The 22,947-nt window shown below is 34.5% G+C and overlaps 2 protein-coding genes across 2 annotated transcripts; one reads left to right on the top strand and one right to left on the bottom strand.

Moving 5' to 3' along the window:
* On the top strand, window positions 1,663-10,620 carry LOC105178583 (myosin-9). The gene is made up of 6 exons (XM_011102089.2): window positions 1,663-1,821; window positions 5,168-5,287; window positions 5,436-8,687; window positions 8,796-9,038; window positions 9,269-9,427; window positions 10,101-10,620. The coding sequence occupies exons 2-6, from the start codon at window positions 5,204-5,206 to the stop codon at window positions 10,344-10,346; spliced, it is 3,984 nt and encodes a 1,327-aa protein (XP_011100391.1). The 5' UTR covers window positions 1,663-1,821; window positions 5,168-5,203; the 3' UTR covers window positions 10,347-10,620.
* LOC105178582 (scarecrow-like protein 23) lies at window positions 16,339-18,225 on the bottom strand. The gene has a single exon (XM_011102088.2). It carries the CDS (start codon window positions 18,110-18,112, stop codon window positions 16,763-16,765), a length of 1,350 nt encoding a protein of 449 aa, XP_011100390.1. The 5' UTR covers window positions 18,113-18,225; the 3' UTR covers window positions 16,339-16,762.

Here is a 22,947-nt window from a genome sequence, read left to right as displayed (position 1 = left end):
AAAATTGCTATTTTTCACGAATTACTGCTTTTTATCGCAAATCTCGAATTGGCCTGGACTGAAGTTGCCACCATCCATATGAGAGTGACCAATTTTGATCCAAGAAATTCTAATTTGCCAGGAAAATCTAAAAGTATCCAATTTATGTATCTCACGTGTAGGTCATTTGACAAATTATGGCTGAATTAGAGTTTTTTGGATCAAAATTATCACTTTCTTTATAAACTATAGACATTATTTATTTTAAATTTTGAATTAACTTCGATTGAAATTGCCACTGCCCTATAATAGGACCAAGATTGCATTTTTCCAAAAACTTTACACATGAAAATTAAAAGAAACTTAAAATTTTAGCCCTAAAAGTTTGAAATTTTGCATTTTGTAAGAGTAGAAATATCTTGTGTGCCTCTAAACCAAAAATTAGGGTATTAAACTTATAGAGTCTCATACTCATACATTAGTCAGTTTCGAACCCATAATCATAGAGCCTCGCCAATTAAATTAGACCTTAATAGGGAATCCGCATTACATTTTTAAGGAATAATTCACATCGTTTGATGTTTTTATAACCATTAGATTAAAAGATTCCCGTAAACTCGACTAGTCTCGTTCATCCTAAACAGCATATGCAAAAATACCCTTTCATCTGATAAAATATTTTTTTCCCCACCCCAAAAATTTGTAAAATTGTCATTACCAAAATCTAATTTAATTTCTCAAATTAAATTTTTTGCCCAAATTATCATCTGATTTAAGCTAATGATGTACTACCACTAACTTCGACTATTTTTTGTAAAATAATAATAATAATAATAATAATAATAATAATAATAATAATAATAATAATAATAATACAAAATTTGTTATTTTTTAATCCTTATTTAACACTTTTTACCATAAAAATAGAGGTACTATAACATCAAGAAACTAGTACATATAATTTTGATGTGGGTTTTTTTATCACTCTTTTAAAAATTAAAATATATAATTAAATTAAGTTATAATTTAAAAATAAAAATATGTATCATACATATCTTGATATGACATTACTTTTTTTTTTTTTAAATTATAATGAGCTCCCTTTTACCTTATTTATAAATATTCTCTTATTGTTTGAAAATTATAAATATCCTTTTAATTTAACAAATACCCTCTATAATGAGTTGTCACAAGAGAGTATTTGTTATAATATTCGTAATTTTAAGAGGTTATTTATAACTTTTTAAATAACGAGTAGGTATATATAATTATGATAAACCTCAAGAGGGCTCGTTGTAATTTATCCTATTGTTTTTTTAAGTGGTAATACCCAAATATTTGGAGTAAATCAAACCCGGGTAATACCAAAGTGGTATTAAAATTTCTCATGAGATTTGTTATAATTATAAATACCTCTCGTTTTCTGATACATTGTAGGGGTATTAGTAGACGTTGACTAATTTTAGGAGTCAGTTCATTTTTTCAATGAAGAAATTTATAATTAAAATAAATTTCCGTAGAGCTCGTTGTAATTTACGTTTTAAAAAAATTCTGGCCAAACAATGTGGTGGGGAGGGGCAAAAGTGTCAAGGGGGGGTGGGGGGTGGGAGAAACAGCGGTACACTACTTGTATTTGAACTCATAATCTAATGAGAAAGGGCCCGCCAGTGTGCTCCGCCGCGTACAAAACATCACGCCCCTCTCTCTCCCTTCTCCCATCTCTATTAATTCCAAATTTCCAATACCAACAACATCTCTCCACTCCACCAAAACCCTCTCTCTCTCTCTGAAAAAAATTCAATAAAGCCAGCGCAGGAAAGATCAGCACATTAGTTCTCTCAGGCAAGCTCTTCTTTTAGTTTGATTGATCTGTGTATGATTGTATGCATCTACCTCTCTGTTTGTGTATTTTTAATTTTCGTATTTTTACTGTGTTGTTGCTGCTGCTGTTGATGGTTTTGGTTCTGATTTGTGATCTGTTTATGGAGTGGTGTTGTAATCTGAATTTGATTGTCAGATGGATCGATCAGCTACTGATTATAAAAAACCATCTAGATTTCGATCAGGATTCTTATTTCTTGCTTGATTACGCACGACGCTATGCATATCACTCTTCCCAGTTTTTTGAATCACTGAATATTTCGCGATGATCACAGTTTTTTTTTCGGTTTTTCGATTTTGATTAGTGGTGATTTGTTTTTCCCTCATAAGTTTAATTTTATTTTTGGGCGTGTAACGTGGGATTTAGAGGTTAAACAACAGCGAATGCTGTAGCTTAATTGGCAAAGATGCTGCTTTACTTGAACGCCAATTGCTCTTGTCCTTTACTACGTTTTTACTGTTTGGTCAATGGCATCAACATTCCACAACTATTGACAGAACTTCATTTTAATTTTGTGCTTGCTGTGATTTTGAATAATCAATTACATTTTCCTTTTTATCAAACGAATCAAGCTCCAACTTGAGTTAACTCGAGTTTGATCATGAATAAAGTGGCTTTCGGGTTTCATCACCAAAAATCCATCAATATTTGCTCCTTCAGATTCATTTATGCCCCTTATTTTATTCAATTTGATTCTCTTTTAGCTGTTCGTGCATCCCCAAAACAGCGCACGCTGTTTTCTCGGTTGCCAAGTCAAGTTTTCTTGTCGTTTAGTTTGATATGTCAGTAAAAACAGCTAGAAAGAAAAAGAAATACAGAATCTATCCACACACACATACATACATAAGCCGGTTGAATAGAAATTTACCTATGTGATGTTGAAAATAAGTATATTACCCTTATAGAAAAATATAAAAATTTATCCCTTATACTTTTTAAAATGAATCATTTTAAAAATCATAAAGGGATTAATTTTTATATTTTAAAAAATATAGAGAGGTAAAGCGCTACTTGTTTTTTCATAAGGGGATAATTTGCTCATTTGCGATATCATTGGGTTGCTTGCATTTTTCTCTATATAAGTGTATAATTTTAAATTTTATTAATTATATAAAAAGAAAACATAAAATAAATAATTAGGCAGATTGATATTTTTTAATTTTAAATGTCCATTATTAGAAAGAAATGACCATTTTGTTTAAAAATAAGTACGTTTGGGGCTTACTTTATATTTTTTTGACTCAAAAATAGTTATTTTAACATCTCACATCTTACAAATAGTGTATATATATACACATAAATGTTTTTTTTAATAATTACTTTTTTAAGGTAAAGAAAAGAGTGAAGAGCATTGCTTACCTTTGCGGGCTCCATTAGCTTTATTTTCGAAAACAATTTCTATAGTAACTACTTTTATTTTTTTATTTAGTTACTTCTTTTGAGAGAAGTTACTACTTTTATTCCTTAATTGAAACTGGAATCTTTTTGTAAGGTGGGTACTTTTTTTATTTATATTTTTTATTAATAAAAAGATAAATTATAATAACTTATCTCGATGCATTGAATAATATTTTAATTCAAATAATATACTAATATGTTTTAAAATAATAAATAAATTATAGTAATTCAGATAAAATGAGACAAATACTCGTCTAGTAAGATTCCAATTCATGATTTTCGAAATTGTTCATGTGACTTCAATTTTATCTTAATTACTAGATAAGACATCATTAGTTGTAAGGTGGGTACTTAAGCGTGAGCTGTTGCATCATTTTCTGATTTGGCAACGTCTACATCCAGTGGGCCATGCTCCATTACTTCCTTTTTTCATAGGAATATTATATTGACAAAAGAATATGACAAAATTCTGAAAATCTGATTTTATATTCATATTGTATTTGGACTCTGAACATAATTATTCATATATATATATATATATATATACTATATAAAAAATAACTCTATTTTCACTCGCAAACAACAATTATTTATATAGCGATACCAATTTTTTAGATCAACAAAAATATTTATGTATTTTCAACCATTCCTACTCAAATTCTTCTTTTAATTTTTATATCTATACTCTATTTTATATTAATATGAAAATTTTACCCACAAACTGTAATTTGTAAAACAATACTACAATTTTTTTTGTGTTGATAATGTCAGTAAATAAGTTTATTTTTTAATTAATTATTTTTTTAAAAAAATATGATGTGTTGATTTATATATTTTATTCTTATTTATAATATATTTTAAATTATAAATAATTATTTATTATATAAATGCAAAAATAACATGGCATAACGACTATATATATATTTATATTCATTTAGTATTTCACTCTACAGATCTCACTTGTGCGATCTCTCGTCAATTTGAACACTCTTTGACTAAGTAGTTGCATTATTCAACATCTTATTTTCAGTCAGCCCGAACCAATTATGAGATTTTATACCAGAGTTGATTGGTATTGCTTGTGGCATTCTCCACTCCACCATTCCCTAAGTCCCATCTCGAATATTCTCTTTTTAATGGAGACGATATTTTAAACAAAATAATGTTTTTGGGATTTATATCCTTCCTTGCTGTATAAAAAGCGATTCCCGGTTATTATTTTTACGTCGTTATTTTAAGTGAAAAGTTTTTCTAAAAAGAAAGATATTTATTCAGAGAATAGGATTTATTTTGGATAGTTAAAAAAATAATAAAAGATCAAATCTGGGGAAAATAAACTCATTCTTGTCGATAAGGCTTTGAAATAATGGAGAAGAAAAAAGACAAAATTACTCGATTATCTACCCTTACTAAGTTAAAATTACCTTTAGCTAGGAATGATTTTGAATTGCATCAAAAAGTTGATCTAAACAATTTTTTGTATAGTGATGGTGACAAGAATTAAAAGTATGCATATGGGTCAACATTAGTTTCAGGCCCCCAATGTCAAAGCCCAGTGAATATATAGGGCTTAATTCTTGGGCCGCTACATTGTAACATTACTTTATGTTGCATTTGAAGGAAATCCTTAATAACAAATTCTTCATATATGTTTGTATAATTTTAAATTTAAAAGTTTTAAATCATTTTATTTGAATTTTAAATTATATTTAGTGAATATGGATGTATTTCAAATTATTCAAATAGAGCCGTTTGAATTTTTTTTTCAAATTTTTCTTTCAAATCTAAATTTACTAATCCGAATACACCCTCTGTTAAAAGTTCTTTTGTGGAGTAATGAGGCCCAATAATTATTACATTATTCTACAAATTTATCGATCGACTTATTTCTTGTGCTGATACTCTCAGGATTACATATTAGAGTAAGTTGCAATTCATTCAGTCATGGCAGAAGAGACACTTATAAGTGAGGAAGTACCAGTGACAAAGCTGGCTGAGGAAGTTGAGAGCAATGGGGTTCCTGTTAAGGTGAGAGCTCTTTTGCTTTCCTGCAGTGATCATAATAAATATTTGGCTAAGATTTAGTTATAATTGAAAGATTACCCTTTCTAGGATGAGATGTTCTTGTGATTTTTGCTGAATTTTATTCTTATTCTTTTGAAAATTTTCGCTTCAGATAATAGAAGAGAACACTGTTGACAAAACGGAGGAAGGGAAGAAAGAAGAGGAAGAAACGGCCCTTGAAGGTGAATTCATAAAGGTAGAGAAAGAGTCAGTTGATGCGAAGGATCGTTCTCACACTGCTGAGGTAAATTCAGTAGCAGAAGAAAAACCATCCGTCGCTGAGCATACAGCTAGCAATCCAGAAGTAACCCGGGAGTTGCTGGAATCACAGGAAAAAGTTAAAGAGCTTGAAAATGAACTGCAGAGGATTTCTGGTGTGTTAAAGGAAGCTGAATCAGAGAACACGCAGCTGCAAGATGAACTCTTGCTCACGAAAGAGAAGCATCTTGAAAGTATGAAGAAACAAGATGAGCTTGAACTTAGCAACAAAAAGCTGCTCGAACAGATTTCAGAAGCAGAGGAGAGATATAACGAACAAATCAAAACTTTGCAAGAGGCACTGCAAGCTCAAGAAGAGAAGCACAAGGATTTGGTAAATGTGAAGGAAGCATTTGACAGTCTTGGCCTTGAGCTAGAGACATCAAGAAAGAGGATGGAAGAGCTTGAACTCGAGTTGCAAAATTCTATTGGAGAAGCGCAAAAGTTTGAGGAATTGCATAATCAGAGTGGTTTGCATGCTGAGTCGGAGATGAAGAGAGCCGTGGAATTTGAGAGGTTGCTTGAGGAGGCAAAATCTACTGCCAAAGAAACGGAAGATCAGATGGCTTCTTTACAAGACGAGCTGAAAAGCTTGTACGAAAAGATTGCTGAAAATCAGAAAGTAGAAGAGGCACTGACAAGCACAACTACTGAGCTTGCTACTGCTCGGGGAGAATTGGAGCTTTCAAAATCACAGGTGCAAGAAATAGAGCTGACGCTAGCTTCAAAAGAAGCTCTTATCAGTGAACTGTCTCAAGACTTGGAACTCTCAAGGGCTGCACAATCTCAGGCTAAAGACGATATTGCATCACTTGAGAATTTGCTGAAAGCAACCCAAGAAAGCCTTCATGAGAAAGCATCCCAGCTTGAAGATTTAACATTGAAGCTTAGGGAGGAGGTCAATGCAAAGGAAGAGGTCAAAGAAATCTTGATGAACCAGGAAACAAAGATGAAAATCGTGCAGGAAGATCTAGAAAAATTAACTAAAGAAAAACAATTGCTGGAAGATGCTGTCTCTGATCTAACCAATAACTCTGTCCAAATGAAGGAGTTGTGTAATGACCTTGAGGCTAAGTTGCAGCAATCGGATGAGAATTTCTGCAAAGCTGATTCTCTTTTATCTGAAGCAGTGGCGAACAGCAAAGAACTGGAACAGAAACTGAAAGCCCTTGAAGAGCTTCACACTGAATCAGGACATGCTGTCAGCACGGCCAACCAGAAAAACGTAGAGCTTGAGGGCATGCTACAAGCCCTGAATGCGGCAGCAGAAGAAGAAAAATTGCAGCTGAGAGAATCTGAAACCCGCTGTATTGTGGCTGAACAGCGGACTCTTGAGCTAGAGCAACTACTGAATTTGGAAGAACTAAAAAGCCATGATTATCAGAGGGAACTGCAAGAGTTGTCTGAAAAATTGTCTGAGCTGAATGCTGAACTCAAGAAGGAGGTGGAAGAGAAGCAACAGTTAGACAATCAGTTACAAGAAATCCAGGCTAAAGTAGCTGAAAAGGACTCTGAGCTGGGAAAGTTGACAGCTCATAATTCTGAGCTTGAGATAGAATTAAAGAATGCGATAGACAGATGTACTGATCATGAGGGTCGAGCCAATACGATTCATCAGCGCAGCCTTGAACTTGAGAGTTTAATTCAGACATCAGATTTGAAAGCAGTGGATGCTGGCAAAAAGGTGAGTGAATTAGAGCTACTTCTTGAAACAGAAAGGTATAGGATTAAGGAGCTTGAAGATCAAATAAGCATGCTAGAAAAGAAATGTGAGCATGTGGAAGCAGAATCCTTGAAAAACAGCAAAAAGGTTTCTGAACTTGAAACTGAGCTTGAGGTGGTCCAGTTAAAAGCATCGAGCCTGGAGGTTGCGCTGCAAGCCTCGACGGAAAAGGAAAAAGAGTTGTCTGATAGCTTGAATTTAGCAACAGAAGAGAACAGAAACTTAAAAGATTTGTCAAAAACCTCAAATGAAAAGCTATCTGAGGCAGAAAATCTACTCAACATCTTGCGGGACGAACTGAATATTTCACAACAGAGGTTAGAGAGCATTGAAAATGACCTTAAGGATACTGGGATGAGGGAAAGTGAAGTTATGGATAAGCTTAAGTTAGCTGAGGAACAGCTCGAGCAGCAAAGTCAAGTCTTGGAGAAAGTGACTGCAAGAAGTGCAGAACTTGAATCATCATACGACACTCTAACAAGAGACTCGGACCTGAAACTTCAGGAGGCGATTGCGAATTTCACCAACAGAGATTCTGATGCAAAAGTTTTGCATGAGAAAGTAGAAGCTCTAGAACTTCAAGTCAAAGCTTATCAAGTGCAGCTAGCAGAAGCAACTGAAAGATATGAAACTGCAAACAAAGAGCTTGATCAGATTTTGGAGAAGCTGGCTTCTTCCGAGAGCATCAATGATGACCTTAAAAGTAAGATCTTGGAAGTAGAAGGTAAAGCTGACGCGTACCTCTCTGAGAATGAGCTTCTATCGGAACATAATGCACGGCTCAATGACAAGGTTAAAGATCTTGAAGAAAAGCTTACTACTACAGGTTCCGAGATGGAAACTTCTGCAAAGCAGCTTGCTTCTCACATGAACACCATCACTGAATTAACAGAGCGCCACTCTAGAGTCTCGGAGCTTCATTTGGCAGCTGAAGCCCGTGTTTCAGAAGCAGAAGCAAAGCTGGAAGAAGCTTTACAGAAATATAATCTAAGGGATTTAGAGGCGAGGGACTTAAATGATAAGCTAAAAGCTATTGACGCACAGGTGAAAACTTATGAAGAGCAGGCTCAGGAATCATCAGCAATTTTGAAAACTCGAGAATTAGAATTGGAACAAATCCTGTTAAAATCAAGGGATTTGATGGATGAATTGGAGAGAAACTCTGGTCAGTCTAAAAAGGAAATTGACACATTAGTTGGAGAAAACTCGCAGCTTACTCAAGATCTGGCTTCATGTAAATCTCAGCTAAACGAATTACAGACGAAATTGTCCAGCATTTCATCAGAGAAAGACGACACAGTTGAAGCACTAAATACTGCCAGAAAAGAAATTGAAGAGCTGAAACAGCAGCTCGTTTCAGAAGGCCAGAAGCTGCAATCTCAGGTTAGTACTCTACAACAATGATTTACTTTGTGAACATATGATCTCTGTTTTTTAAGTCGTCTGTCTTTCTGAGACTCAGATAGTTATATGGCCGTCTTGATCTTTCAGATATCTTCTGTTATGGAAGAAAACAATTTGCTTAACGAGACATTTCAGAGTTCCAAGAAGGATCTCCAAACAATAATAGAAAATCTTGAAGAGCAGTTGAAAGAACAAAAATCAAATGAAGATGCTCTGAAAGCTAAATTGGAAATCCTCCACGCTGAAGTTGGCCAGAAAGATGAGTTGCAAAATCATCTGAAGGAGCTCGAGAAACAGTTAGCAACTGCAGAAGCTCAACTTAAGGAAGAGGTAATGCATACTATTTTTCAGTGTTGAACAATCAGACATAAAGAACTTTTTGCCGTATCTCTCAGTATATTAACTTGCATGTAAAAGAATTAGCTGGATTGGTTTTTCAGCTTGCTGAAAAGAAAATTGTTTTCCTTTCATTATGTTGGGGTGATATAAAATTTCCTCTGGAGATTCTAAGCACGAGTACTAACTGTTGAGTTCTTGTGTTTTTTGCTGCTTGAGAACAGAAAGAGTTGAGTATCCAAAAGGATCTGGAACGAGAAGCTGCTTTGAAGCATTCGTTCGAAGAACTTGATGCTAAGAAAAAAGAAGTCCTTGTTTTAGAAAACCAAGTGAAAGATCTTGAACAGAGATTGCAGTTGGCTGATGCTAAATCGAAAGAAAAGGTTAGCATTCTTCATGCTGACATGCACATGCATATGCTATCTTCAACTCTTAATTATCTCCAAATATATGAAGCATAAAAAATAAATTAGAAATTATGTATAATGCTCTGGCAGGTTATCAGTTTCTTCACTTAAAAAATATTGTATTTCAACAACCATATTATTCTTTCACTAGCCACGACTCTTCGTAGTCACTGCAACAGTCAGTTAACAGTTAGAATTGTCTTTCTCGTATACAATTTCAAGTCATAAATGGTTCTTGTTTTCTCAAATTTCAAGAATATAGATATATTCCTATTTCCTAATATAAACTTTATCGTATCCCAGCATTTAATGTTACATACAGCACAAAGATAAACACAGTGTATTTGAGTCAACAACATCACGTACACAGTTACACATTACATAATAATCAATGTCTCATTAGAAGTTCCTTCAGGACTGCCATTTTTTTCTCATCCAAATTCTGTCTCAAAATCTTCATCTCTTAGACCTTCATTACGAGTCAAAAGGTCTTTTCTTGTTATTCCGGAAAAAACATGTGTAAATATTTCCCCCTCAATATTGATTCCGTTTCACAAACGTAAAACAAAGTACAATACCATATAAACGCTTTTTTCTCTGTAATCAAAGACAAACATTTTAAATCTCTGATATCTGGACTACCGTGCAGGATACTGAAGGCGCTGCCCCCGAACACAAGGATGAAACGATAAAGTCACGGGAAATTGAGTCTTTCTCATCTACTCCTTCCAAAAGAAAGAGTAAGAAAAAGTCGGAATCAGCTTCCGCTCCAGCATTGGCCTCAGATACACAGAGGCATACTACTGAGGCATCTCCAGCCATGAACCTTAAGTTCATTCTAGGAGTGGCAATCGTTTCAGTTATTGTCGGCATTATTCTTGGCAAAAGGTACTAGATTGATTGTTGAGGTTTGGATCTGTGCTTCCAGATTGAGTTCACTTTTTCTTTTTTTTGATTCATTTCCGCCCGTTAATTAGTTTGTTATTTGTAGAAAGCGCAACGCAAGTTCTATTTGTATCATGTTTTTGTTTGGGTTTTTGATCTTGGTCAGGAAGTTGGTTTTATTTTTGAATCCTGACCTGTAGTTATAGGAGGGAAGAAAAAACAAGAAAAACGTTATTATTCTTGGCTGTAACCAAGTTTGTATTTAGCTATTTATTGTTTTAAGATTTGTTTTGCTCCAAAACTCGCATTAATTTGGATCATTTTGGAGGGAAGTTTAAAATCATACACATGCTTATTTACTAAAATGCCCCTTCGTTATAATCATACACGTAATCTTTGTAATACATTGATTCAATTAATACATCAACATGACTAAGATCTGCAGTAGACAAATTACATCGATTCAACAAATAAACAAAAAACAAATAAATTAAAATAACTTATATAAAGTGAAATAAGTACTTTTCAAAATTATTGTAAAGAGTGTCTAAGTTGGGTCATTTACTCCTTATCCCATGTCCGACAAAATATCATGTGGTGTTTTGAAGCAACACGAGAGACAAATAGTGACCGTTTTTAGTAGATTGGATATACATACAACATGTACATATACAAACAGCTCGAGTTTGAGTCACAAACATGTGGATGGGGTTGCCCTACTTGGTTGAAATTCATATTTCATCTTTTAAGATGTAAAGTTATGATTTTTTTACCATGTCAAAGGACAGTTATACACCAAACATAGGACATAAAACACAACAATATTTGAGTTATTCATGCCCTAATTAAACTTTTTTTTTTGCATGCATGTGCAAGGGAGGGTGACACTTTTGAGTTGCGAATTGGATAATAACCCTGCGATGAACAAAATATTGGTCCATGAAATTAAGAGATTAAACTGCGAAAAATGATGAAGGTATTGGATCACAATTACATAGAAGCAAAATAACAGTTTAGTCGTTGCCAATTAATCCATACTAATATATATATATATATATATATATATAAAGTTATTTCTTACTCACAAATGATGATTTGTTATACCACAACACTAAATTTTTAAAATACCAATCGTAGCCTTAAGTATCTGTATACATATAGTTATTTATTTATTTCAAATGGACAACATTCTTTGAAACACCAATATATTGTCATACTTATCCTTCCTCCACTTCTATTCATGTTAATCACTTGATCTACTTTTAACTATATATTAATTTTTATTTTAAAATTTTTCGTATTATATGTGCACGAGTATTGTGTGTATAAGTATATACGTATATATAGAGCAATAGACATATGGATATGATTGTAATGATGCTTTATAGGTAAATTACATCACCTCTCAGCGAAGTTAAGTTTAATTATATAAACACTTCATATATTTTGTAAAATTATAAGTACATCCCAAAACAAATATTCATATAAATTTTTGTTCTTAAGGAGGTGTCAACCTAAATTATTATTATAACCTAAAAGGATGTACGTGTAAGTTTATAAAAAGCAGACGAGCCTAGTGTAATTAGGTTTATGATTTGTTGAATTGAATATTTTTAAATAAATTATCAATTAAGATCCCAAATAAATTGGCTAATGATTAGGTTTCAAATTAAGGCCAAATAAAATTTGGGCATAATATATTTTCGAGACGCATAAATTTGCAATAAGCATATGATGTGAGAAAAAAATGTGGTTCTTAGGTCCACTTGGAGCAGAAAATAGTGTACTAGAAAATAAAATATTAAAATAATCTGCTTTGGATGATGGTATCTTTTAGGGATAAGGATGCCTTCCCTAAATTTTAGGGTGATGGTTGAGGAGAGGTCTTCTCTCAGTCGAAGTCCAAGCTATTAGGGTTTATAGGTCACTTTTGGCTGGAGGTGCCACATGTCCCCAGAGGGGTTATCGGTCTTTATCTGATTCTGTGAGATGTGCTTCTAAAGATCCTACGTGGATGTCACCTAAGCTACCGGTAGATGCCATGTGAGATGGGTTGGGGATTTCAAGTCCCTAAGCTTCATTGTGGACCTATGAGACATTCTTGGATCCAGGCCCTCTCGAATTTGGACCGATCGGACTTCTTCTAGCCAATTTATTTTTTGGGAGTGCTCTTGCCGAACTCTTTAGGAGCTCTACTCGAATTGGGATTTCTTGGATCACCTTAGGCCCTCACCCGAGTTGGACCTCCTATATGGAGCAGGGCTTTGCTGAAGGTGCCTTCTTGGAGCAAGGCTTGTGTACCTAGTGATGGCAACAAGGTGGATTTGAGGCAGGTTTGCCTGGACTTGAGATTCCTCTACTTCGTAAATCTCAAACCCGTACCCGCCCTGTCCACTTAAAAACCCGGCCCCGCCTCGGATTGCTCTACTCCGCCAAACCCACCTAGTTTCGCCCTATTTAATTTATTATTTTTTGATTAAATAATATTAATTTAAATTTAGTAATTTAACATAATTTGTTAATATAAAATAAATTATATAGTACAAAGAATAAATTCAACTAATATTTTATTTTTTTCAATAAGTAATATTAGTTTAGATTTAAATACTTTAACATAGTTTTCAATATCAAATTATATGTATAAGACAAAGCATACACTCAACTAGATTTTTATTTTTTAAGTAATCATTTTAAATTTAATAATTTAACATAGATTTTGATCTAAAATAAATTATATAATACAAAAAATACTTCAAGCAATTTTTATTATTTCAATAACTAATATCATTTTAGATTTAGGTATTTTAACATAATTTTCCTAATATAATGAATTATATAATATATACAAAACATTCATCTAAATTTTTAATAGTTTAATAAGTAATTTCAATTTAAATTAACATAGTTTTATCTAAAATAAATTATATAATACAAATAATATATTCAATTAATTTTTTTATGAGTAATATTAAATATTATTGTAAAATTAGGTAATTTAACATAATCTTTTTTTTTTATCTAAAGTAAATTATATAGTATAAATAATACATCCAATTATTTTGTTTTTGGTATGTTATATATAGAGTAGGATATATGCAAAAACTTACCTATAATATCATAATTTTCTATTAATAATATATTACATATGAATAAATAAATAATAAAAAATATTTAATAGAATAGATTTGGGCGGGTTCGGGACGGGTCCAGTACAAGGCTAATAACCCGCCCCAGACCTGATAATATGAGTACCAAATACACCCCATTCGGGAGGGATTCGAGTCAGAGCCCTGAAAAATCAAGTTCGATTGCCATCCCTATATGTTCATCTAGGGAGGAGGACTTAGCGGGTGTTGTTTGTGCCTATTAGGTGTAGGGATTTATTTTCTACAAGAAAATGTTAATAATAGAGATGTCTCTATTATGAATATTGTTTTTCCGCTTGGACGGAGCAAGATTTGTGTGCCCCCATGGAAGAGGGCTTATTTGAGGATGCTTACTTGGAGTAGGAGTTAGGACCTCGCTAGAGGGGGGATGAGGGTCTACTCGAAGCAAGTTTTATGTGTCTGTGTGAAAAACAAGGCTTATGTGCTTGCATGTAAAGCAAGGCTTTTTTTATGCCTGCACAGAGTAGAGCTTATGTGCTTCCCCAAAGGACCTTAGTGTCTGCCCGAAGAAGGGTTTGACTGCCTCCACAGAGGAGAGCTTGTGGCTAGAGGCTTGGAGAAGTATCCATCCAAAAATTTCTACAATAATACACTGTTAGCAATTCTTTCACGCACATGTTAGCACATCAAAGGTAGTAGAATGGACCTCAAGGTTGTTAAGTTAAAATACTCCTTAAGGGAAGCTTGTATGTCAAGACTTCTGAAGGGGGTACCCTCCTGCTCTCACACGACGATCCTGAAGACACGCCTCTGCAGGTCTAAAAACTTCTGCTGAAGCTTATCAATTTGCTCTCTCCAGTCCCCTAGCGACACTTTTTTTTGTGGGGATTGGTGCTCTCACTTTCTCTTAGAGGGGACGTTTTGTCACCAAGTTCACTACACATTAAAAGTTGGTTTAGTATAGATATTAGCACTAGATAATGATAATTGTGGGGCCGCTAAAGTTAGGCTCTGAATTGAGGTAATAATCATTCGTCGTAATTCCTCTAATGGGAGGGGGACCACTTTTGGAGGAGGTACCCTAGGAGGTTTTAGCTATGGTGTTGGTAGCTTCCATTGTTCTCACATCTTAGTTCTTTATTTCCACAAACAACACCAATGATGCAAGCAAAAAATATGGTGCTCGGCTCTAATTGGAGTAGAAAATAGTGAAGTAAGTGCTAGAAAATAAAAGAGTATAAACGAGTGAATTGAGAATGTTATTCCTTATTTTTTGTGTACAAAGGAGAGATGAATTTTAAGGTAAAACTATAAGTACGAAATTACAATATTTCTTTCAACTAAAGTAATAGTATGAAGGTGAAAGTTGTAGTTATATTGACCCAAAGTTTAGAAACATGTCTTCTGTCATTGAAGGATCTTTCTATTTATAGGCAACAAAAGTTGGTTGGAGAAGATCACAATTGGTGGAATATGACTTCAAAGTTTTTAGACGAGGCAGAATCTCCCTTAGATTCGATCAAGAGTCCCAAGTGGTTGGAAGATCCCCCTCGAATTCAGTGAAGGATTATCTCTTAGCAATAGAGGATCGTGATTCTCGGGACAGTTGGAGTCCCTACGAATGAAAACATCTTCTAAGGATTAGGATGCCTTCCTGGAACTTTAGGTGGTAGTTGAGGAGATGCTTTCTCCCCGTCGAAGTCCAATATTTTAGAGTTTATAGGTTACTTCTGGCTGGAGGTGCTACGTGGCCCCAGGAGGTTGCTTGTCCTTATCTGATTCTGTAAGGTATGCCTCCAGATATCCTACATGGATGCCACCTGTGGATGTCATGTGATATGGACTCCGACTTTGGCTGGGGGATTTCAAGTCCCTAAACTTCCTTGTGAGGTTTTCTTGGGTTTGGACTCTCTCGAATTTGGACATGTTGGACTTCTTTTTGTCAATTTTTTTTTTTTTTTTTTATGGGGAGGGGCTACTAAACTCCTTGAGAGCTCTACCCAGATTGGCATTTCTAGAGGCACCTTGGGCCCTCACCCGAGTTGGTCTTCTAAGGTGGTACTTTGGGCTTTGCATTCATTTGAACTTTTGCAATATCTTTCTTCTTTTTCGACTACTTGGCTTCTTCAGGCCAATGAGATACATTACAACACACAACAAATCCAAGTTCCTAAAGTTCAAAGCTTTCTATCACAATGAAGTGACAACGAAAAGCTCCACATCTTCTTTGACATCAAATCCTCATAATGTTGATATTAAATTTCAAGATAACACATAAGTTTCCTCCACGAATTCGCAGGAGATTATGCATCCAATTCAACAACAACTTCCAACACTTGAATTGCAAATTGAAGAGAAGAATCAAGAATAATCTCCATTTTCAAATATTATAACTTTTCAATTTAAACTTATTATAAATTCATTTGCCCATACATTCTTTTTTAGTAATCTTGCCATTATTTCTGCAAACTCTAAGTTTGTTTGAGCACTAACATTAGGAGAATGTTTTGTGCTTTCGAGAAATTTCTTCTAAAACATACATATATGTTTGGTACTAGCTAAATTTTTCAAAAAATTATTTCACACCTCTCTCACTTCTAAATTCTAAAACAATATATTACAAAATGGTCATCCTCTTATTTTTCCATACTAAGTATCCAAAATTATTTGTTGTTTCTCTAAACATATCTCTTCTCTATTACAAAATCATTTTTTTATTAAAAGACGTACAATCCAATCACAGTTCACAATTCTCAAAGAACGTCCGAATTCCCACACCTACACAATAGACAAAAAGTTGGATTCTACGCCAACATGACAAGCAAAAATGGAATTATCATCATAGGTTGTAGTGATTAGTTGAATACTTCTTCCAAGAACTTACATTGCTCTCAGTTTGCACTTCAATCCATCACAACTAATTCCATTTTCCATATCAACACATTTCTCCTAATTCTTGGGAATTACACATTCTTAACATCCAGAAGGATAATCTATGATTCCACCAAAGGACCCTATGATCATCAAATATTAGCACAATATCCTTCTTATTTCACCATCAAAGAATGATACTCTCTCTATATATATATCTCAAACTAAACCAATACAATACAATGTATCACCAAGAAGAATCAACCAAGTGAACAAGATCAAATTCACTTCTCAATGTGTGTGATCCATTCCTCCATATCCACATTGATAACCAAGAACATCAACTTCTCATATGATCCCCCATCATCGTCAACGTTTCATCGATGCCAAGATCCCAAAATCGGACTCCATTTCCCGGTTGTCACGTTACAATGAACTCCTAAGGATGCTAATCCATCGGCTGCCAAGCCGAGGCGGTGAGCAACGACAAATCCTTCCACCCCAGCTTCAAGCACCCATTCTCCTCCACCAGAGTGTACCCTTGCCAAGGGAACATCCCAAGCAAGAGATTAGCTTGGGCGGCCGGATTGCCCGCCAACGAAACAGGCCTAAACCCAACCCGAACTAGCTCATCTCCCCACCTCTCCACCTTCACCTCCCCCGTCCGTTTCGGCCCCCCCACTGCCACAATGTTCCTGATCTCACACCCCAACAATTGCTGCTCCACCGTGTGCCTCTCCACGCTCTCTGCCCCCAAGCTGTCCCCCAATGCATCAAACAACGCCGAGTAATAATGCAATGCCTCGACGAATCGGCCTAGGAAACTACCCCCATGGCTTAAATCTTGCTCGACGATGGTGATCAATTTAGGCCTAATCAAAGTGAACAATCGCAGAGCGCCTAAGTCGCTGCCCGTTACGTCGTATAAGCAATGGTGCATCCAATGCACTATAACAGTTTCCCCCATCTTGATGTCTAATTGATTGAGGTCTGTTACGTTGCCAATTTTCCCTTCCAGGGGTTGGAACTGGAAAGGAATGCTGAGTGCACTTGCGAATTCCGCGAGACGCTGGCCTGTGGAGCTCAGCAGCTCGGCTGACGATCCGAGGCCAGTGATTCTGAAGGACTTGAGCTTTCGGGATTTGGAGGCGAGGATGTGGAACAGTCCCGGCCACTGGAGGCCCTGCATGATGTCGAGGTCGATGACGTGGACGTGGTCGGCGCCGTCCACCGCCTGCTGGATGGCCTGGTTGGCGGTGAAGTGTGAGAATTTGATTAAAGGGGTGATGGAATTGTAGATTTGGAGGGCATTGAGGAGTTTCTGGTGGTGAGATTTGGATAAGGGGGTGAGGGGGGAGTAGGTGCCGAGGTAAGAGCTGATGACGCGCGCCGAGAGAGCGTCGGCAAAGTACGCGCCGACGCGTTGAGCGGAGGAGCCAAAGGGGGAGGAGAGCTCAGCGATTTCAGGGAGGAGCTGGCCGGCGTCGTCGAGATTGTCCACGGCTACGCACTCGGCGCATTGTAGTAGGAGGCCAAGGAGGCGGAGGCCGGTGGCGTCAGAGTCGGACTCGTACTGGGCTGCAGAAGAAGCAGCAGCGGGGGGTAGGAACTGCGGCCCCGCCTCCTTCCCCCCCTCTTCATCGGGTTGTGGGTCTTGCTCCGGGGAGAGGTGGGACCGGAGGCGCTTGACGGGGTCCGAGACATCAGTGGAGGAAAGGTCAACGGGGCGTTTTCCGGCGGAGGTCATGGAGGCGGAGGGATTATTGGCGGTGGTGGTGGTGAGGAGAGAGTGGAGCATGATGTAGAGGAGGAATCAAAAGGAAGTGTACTTTTCTGAGAAAGCGTTCAAATAAGAAGTTGACAAAAAGGTTTTTAGAGAGACAGAAATGATTGTGGGTCTCTTTTTTCTTATTTTCTTTCTTTCTCTGCTTTTTATCAGAAATTTGATCATCATTCAATAATCATACCTTCCATTTAACATTTTCTATCACATTTTCAATTTCTAAATTATTTCTCATTTTATTTTAAATTATAATAATATCATGTAATTTTATTTTTTTATTTAATAAAAATATGTGTTTGATGGTAAAAATCATAATTTTGTCTAAAAAAAAGACTATTTTGCCCCTGAAAAGTCCAAAATTTACGATTTTACTTGGAAGATCCGTGCATTTTTTATCGGGCCAGGTCACGATCTGGATCAGGTCGCGTGGAAGACGCCTATTAGACCAACAAGACCCCTAGTCTTACATTATAAATACTCCATAGTCAGTGCATTCATGTACGCCTTTTCTATTACTCTTTACTTTTCATAGCTCAGGCTCGCTAGCTCGCTAAGCGACCTGCTTTCACCACCTCGAAACCACAATGACTTGAGCATTGGAGGATTTTAGCTGGGGACTGCCCCAACAAGCCTAACGATCTGCTTCTCTTTCTCAGGGCCCTTACATTAGTTTGGGAGAAATAGCGACCTCAAGCCGCTTGGAGAACCAATTCATTCGACCAAGGAGGTGGCGCAGATTTCAATCCGGATCAGTGTCAATAACACATTAGTGCAATATCGACCAATCGTATTTTTGGTATCATATGCCGGTGTCTTTTTTAATTGAATCATGTTTGTTATGATCTTATCACATTGCACTCCATAAGTTGAATTTTTTTTCAATTTTAGTCCTCACATAGATGTTTGGTTTAATAATTAATAGAGTCGTTAATTATTAAATACAACGTGAGGAAATCGTAACAAATAAGATTAAATTGAAAAAAGCAATAATATATAAGATCGAAAATACCGTGTAATATCAATATACAACAAAATGTGATAAAAAAAATCCACATTGGATGGGGCTTGCCAAGCAAAAGAATCTTTTATCACACTTTAGTATCTCACATTGGTATCATACCAACACGTGATTGACCCGTATTCTTTTGAGAATTAAAAAAGTATAATTAAATTAAATTATAACTTAAAAATAAAATGCATACTAATTATATAGGTATAATTACATTTCACTTTCCTGAATTTGATATAAATACTCGTAGGTTTCACGTGGTTTGAGTAATTACATCTAGTAGCCTTGACGTTTGTTTGTCTGAGAAATTACATCTAGTAGTCTTGACATTTGTTTGTCTGACAAATAGATTCCTCCATTAGTCAATTTTTATCGAATTTGCTGATATTAATAAAAAAGTTGAATGAAAATATTTACATTCAATTAATTTAATACTGATTTATTGCATGTCAAACAAATATTTTTTATGACCAAACCACCCTTACAAAGGTGAATACACACACACATATATATATATATTCTCATATGCATTAACGTGTGAAACAGATTTTGTCTAAGGGGGTGTTTGGTACTGAGAAAAGATAAATCACTTGATATTTTTATTTTTATATTTTTGGTATATTTTTGCATCTTGAAATATTTATATTGTTAGCGTTTCAATGCCAACCCAATAATTAAAATAAAAAAAAATTAATTTTTAGAGTTTAATATGGGAAGAACTAAAGTAACTTTTTCTGGAGTTGCATGAGCTGAAATTGGATGGAAAGAGGACAATAATGAGCAACATATTGTGCCCCACCAAACACGCCCTAAGTCAAAGTACACAAATTGGGATCACTTTGTGGTTATCAATCAGTTAACATTGTTTGAATCTCCATTGGGTTTTGGGCACATTGAGGAGATGAACATTTGTCTTTACTCTTTACATCATGGGATTTTGATATCACTCTAATTTTTCTTTATATTTAATTAATTAATCCATTTTAATACATATTTATTATTAGTCTTCCATGATATTATATCCAATTTTTTTAAATAATAATATGCTTTTTGGCCGCCTAAACCAAACATATTATGTGGTCCCTATAAAATTTAGATTGAATATTTTATTTTTTGTTTAATTAATGACATATATTAATTTATTTGGTCTATCAATGTGGTCCATGTATTATAAGAAAAAAAATATTTTATTAATTATGCACAGATCGAGCCGAGCTGAACGTTTATTATACGAGAGGAACGAAAAACAAAAAAAGAAGAAATAATATTTACTGAATTTTATGAAATATAAAAGATTACGTTTAAGTCCCGAATCGAGTACAAATTAAGTTCTAGTACCTTAAATTTTATGCGCGTATTTTATTATCTTTCAATCGATCGAGACGACTGAAATGAATTTTAAAGTTTATTAAAATAATAATAAAAAAAAGAATTATGAAGCTTGGGATTTACATAAAATTTTAATAATATTGATCCCAATTCAAGAATCAAATAAATTGATTAGTTTTCAACCACATCAATCAACTACTTGTTGGAATCATTGTCTTCTATTCATATCAAAAGGATTTTGATGATAATTTAATGATTAAACAAAAGTACTTAAAAGTGCCAATTTGTCTTGTAGATGTATATATCCTATCTTCTTTCATGTTAAACAAATGGATTCAACAACCTTGAAATGACATTTATTCTTCCTCTTTTGTTTTTTTTAGTTGAATTGGCCTTTTTTCTTTTTATTATTTTTATTATCCTTACTTTGGCAACATTTAAACAATAAAAGTACATAATTTGAGTTAAATTATAATAGACTAAATATTGATCCCTAGTGGGGATTATGCAAACTTCTTACAAGACCCTTTAATTTATGTTGAATAATTATTTTAGGATAATTTAGGTCGGTGTCGTTAAGATTAGATTTAATTATATAAATATCTTCTGTAGTTTACAAAAATCACAAGAACACCGTCTGCGCGGATGTCAATTTAATTTAATTCAATGTGGGGGTTTGGGTGTCAAATTTTGCCCTAAGTAGGAGGTGCGGTACTTATAATTATAATTAGGGATGTAATTTAGAGGGTGTCTGATAATTAGCTCAATCCGTTCGGCTTTCATCCAATTTTTTCGTTGAATTGTCAAAAATGCCTTAGTGGATTAAAAATTATAATTATATTTATTTTTCAAAATTTTTGAATTTTTTATGGACTAAATGGACAACTTTTGAATTTTTCATCCACCCCCGTTTGATTTTTTTATAAGTTTTAAATATTTTTAGAAAAGAAATACAGTAAGGGCAAAACTGACAATTTCATACCTCAATTTAAGGATTATATAATTTCATCAAACATAAAGGGGTATTTGTAATTTTTCAAACAAAAAGAGGGTATTCATAATTATACTGAACCAAATGGGAGATTATTGTAATTTACCCTTACAATTACAACCTCAAGGCAGGGGGCGTATTTATAATTCTATAGAAAAAATTAGAGTGTTTATGTAATTACACCTAAACTTAGGATGTGTAGATGTAATTTATCCTTTTATTTTTAAATATATTTTTATTTTATTGTATTTTTTGCACTGCAATTTTGAAATGAATTTGCACTCCAGAACTAATTTATTTATTTATTTTATTTCAATAGATAAAAAAAAAAGAGAGAATCATTTAACTTTGTACCACTTCTTTACCAATTATTTAACTTTTGCCCCTTCTAAATGAAAAGGATGACAACAATAGCGGCAAATTTGTCAACCACAAAGTGATCCAATTAGTGTACTTTGACTTAGGGTGTGTTTACTGCGACTTAGGGTGTGTTTGGTGGGACAGCAATTTTGGATATTGTCTACAAAGAAGGCCCAAAATTTATTTTAAGTCCTTTGAAATAGGACATATATGAGTTTCAGTCCATGCTTTATGAAATATTTTAAAACATCTCAAAATTAAAAAATCAAAAAAGAAATTAATAACAAGAATTGGCAGGTTTAGTCCGAGCACTACAAGAGAGCAGGGCTTCAGAGATGGAAAATATATTGCCCAATAATTTTCGCCATCTAGAGATGAAAAAAGATTCCGTCCTAAAATTATAAAATAAGTTTACAAATATTTCATGAATTGGCATTTAAAAAAAATAGATAAACAAAAAAATTAAAAAAAATAGTTTCGCCTGTGATTCAGTGTTTTTTGAAAAATTGATAAAAAAAATTTTAAGATAGAAATTAATAATTTTTTAAATAATAAAAGGGTATTCGTATAAGAGAAATTGAGGGAGCTCGCAGTAGCACTAACATGTGGAAGCCACATTCTACACAGAAAATTTTGTGATGAACAAACCAGATGAAGTGGATCTTGGCCCCAGTTCTCCGGGGAATTTATTAAAAAAATGTCAAAAAAATAAAAAGTTAGTAAAATAGGGTAAAATTGAAATTATTAAAAAAGTGAGTGGCACCGTGGTTACTGACCGCGGTGCCACAATTTTTTATTTAAAAAAAAAAGTTTCTTTGTGTCACCACGGTTCCAAACCGCGGTGACATTGCTTTTTAAAAAAAAAAAAAAATTTAATGTGTCACCGCGGTTGGAAACCGCGGTGACAAATTTTTTTTTTTTTTTAAAAAAATTATTTTATTTTATGACGAATTGTTGTCAACTTCTCATTAAAATTTTGGTACTATTATGGCGAGTTGTCAGCCATTAAATATATCGTTCGATTCTCCTTGATGAGACGAACATTTTCCCACAAACAATTTCAAGTTTTATCAATCGTAAATAATGAATTTTTAGCACGAACATCGCACTTTTCGGCCGTCGATTCGCCGCCACCGGAGCGACCCACGATCACGAACCACC

Source organism: Sesamum indicum, linkage group LG16 (assembly GCF_000512975.1).
Source record: "Sesamum indicum cultivar Zhongzhi No. 13 linkage group LG16, S_indicum_v1.0, whole genome shotgun sequence".
NCBI classification, from domain to species: Eukaryota; Viridiplantae; Streptophyta; class Magnoliopsida; order Lamiales; family Pedaliaceae; genus Sesamum; species Sesamum indicum.
The sequence above is the reverse complement of the archived record's forward strand: the minus strand, read 5'-3'. Positions and strand labels throughout refer to the sequence as shown.

Bases quoted from the DNA above. Each gene is read 5' to 3' on its own strand.
- LOC105178583 (XM_011102089.2), top strand. From the start codon at position 5,204: ATGGCAGAAGAGACACTTATAAGTGAGGAAGTACCAGTGACAAAGCTG. The intron at 9,039-9,268 runs GTAATGCATACT...GCTTGAGAACAG, and splicing joins AAGCTCAACTTAAGGAAGAG to AAAGAGTTGAGTATCCAAAA. The intron at 9,428-10,100 runs GTTAGCATTCTT...ACTACCGTGCAG, and splicing joins ATGCTAAATCGAAAGAAAAG to GATACTGAAGGCGCTGCCCC.
- LOC105178582 (XM_011102088.2), bottom strand. From the start codon at position 18,112: ATGCTCCACTCTCTCCTCACCACCACCACCGCCAATAATCCCTCCGCC.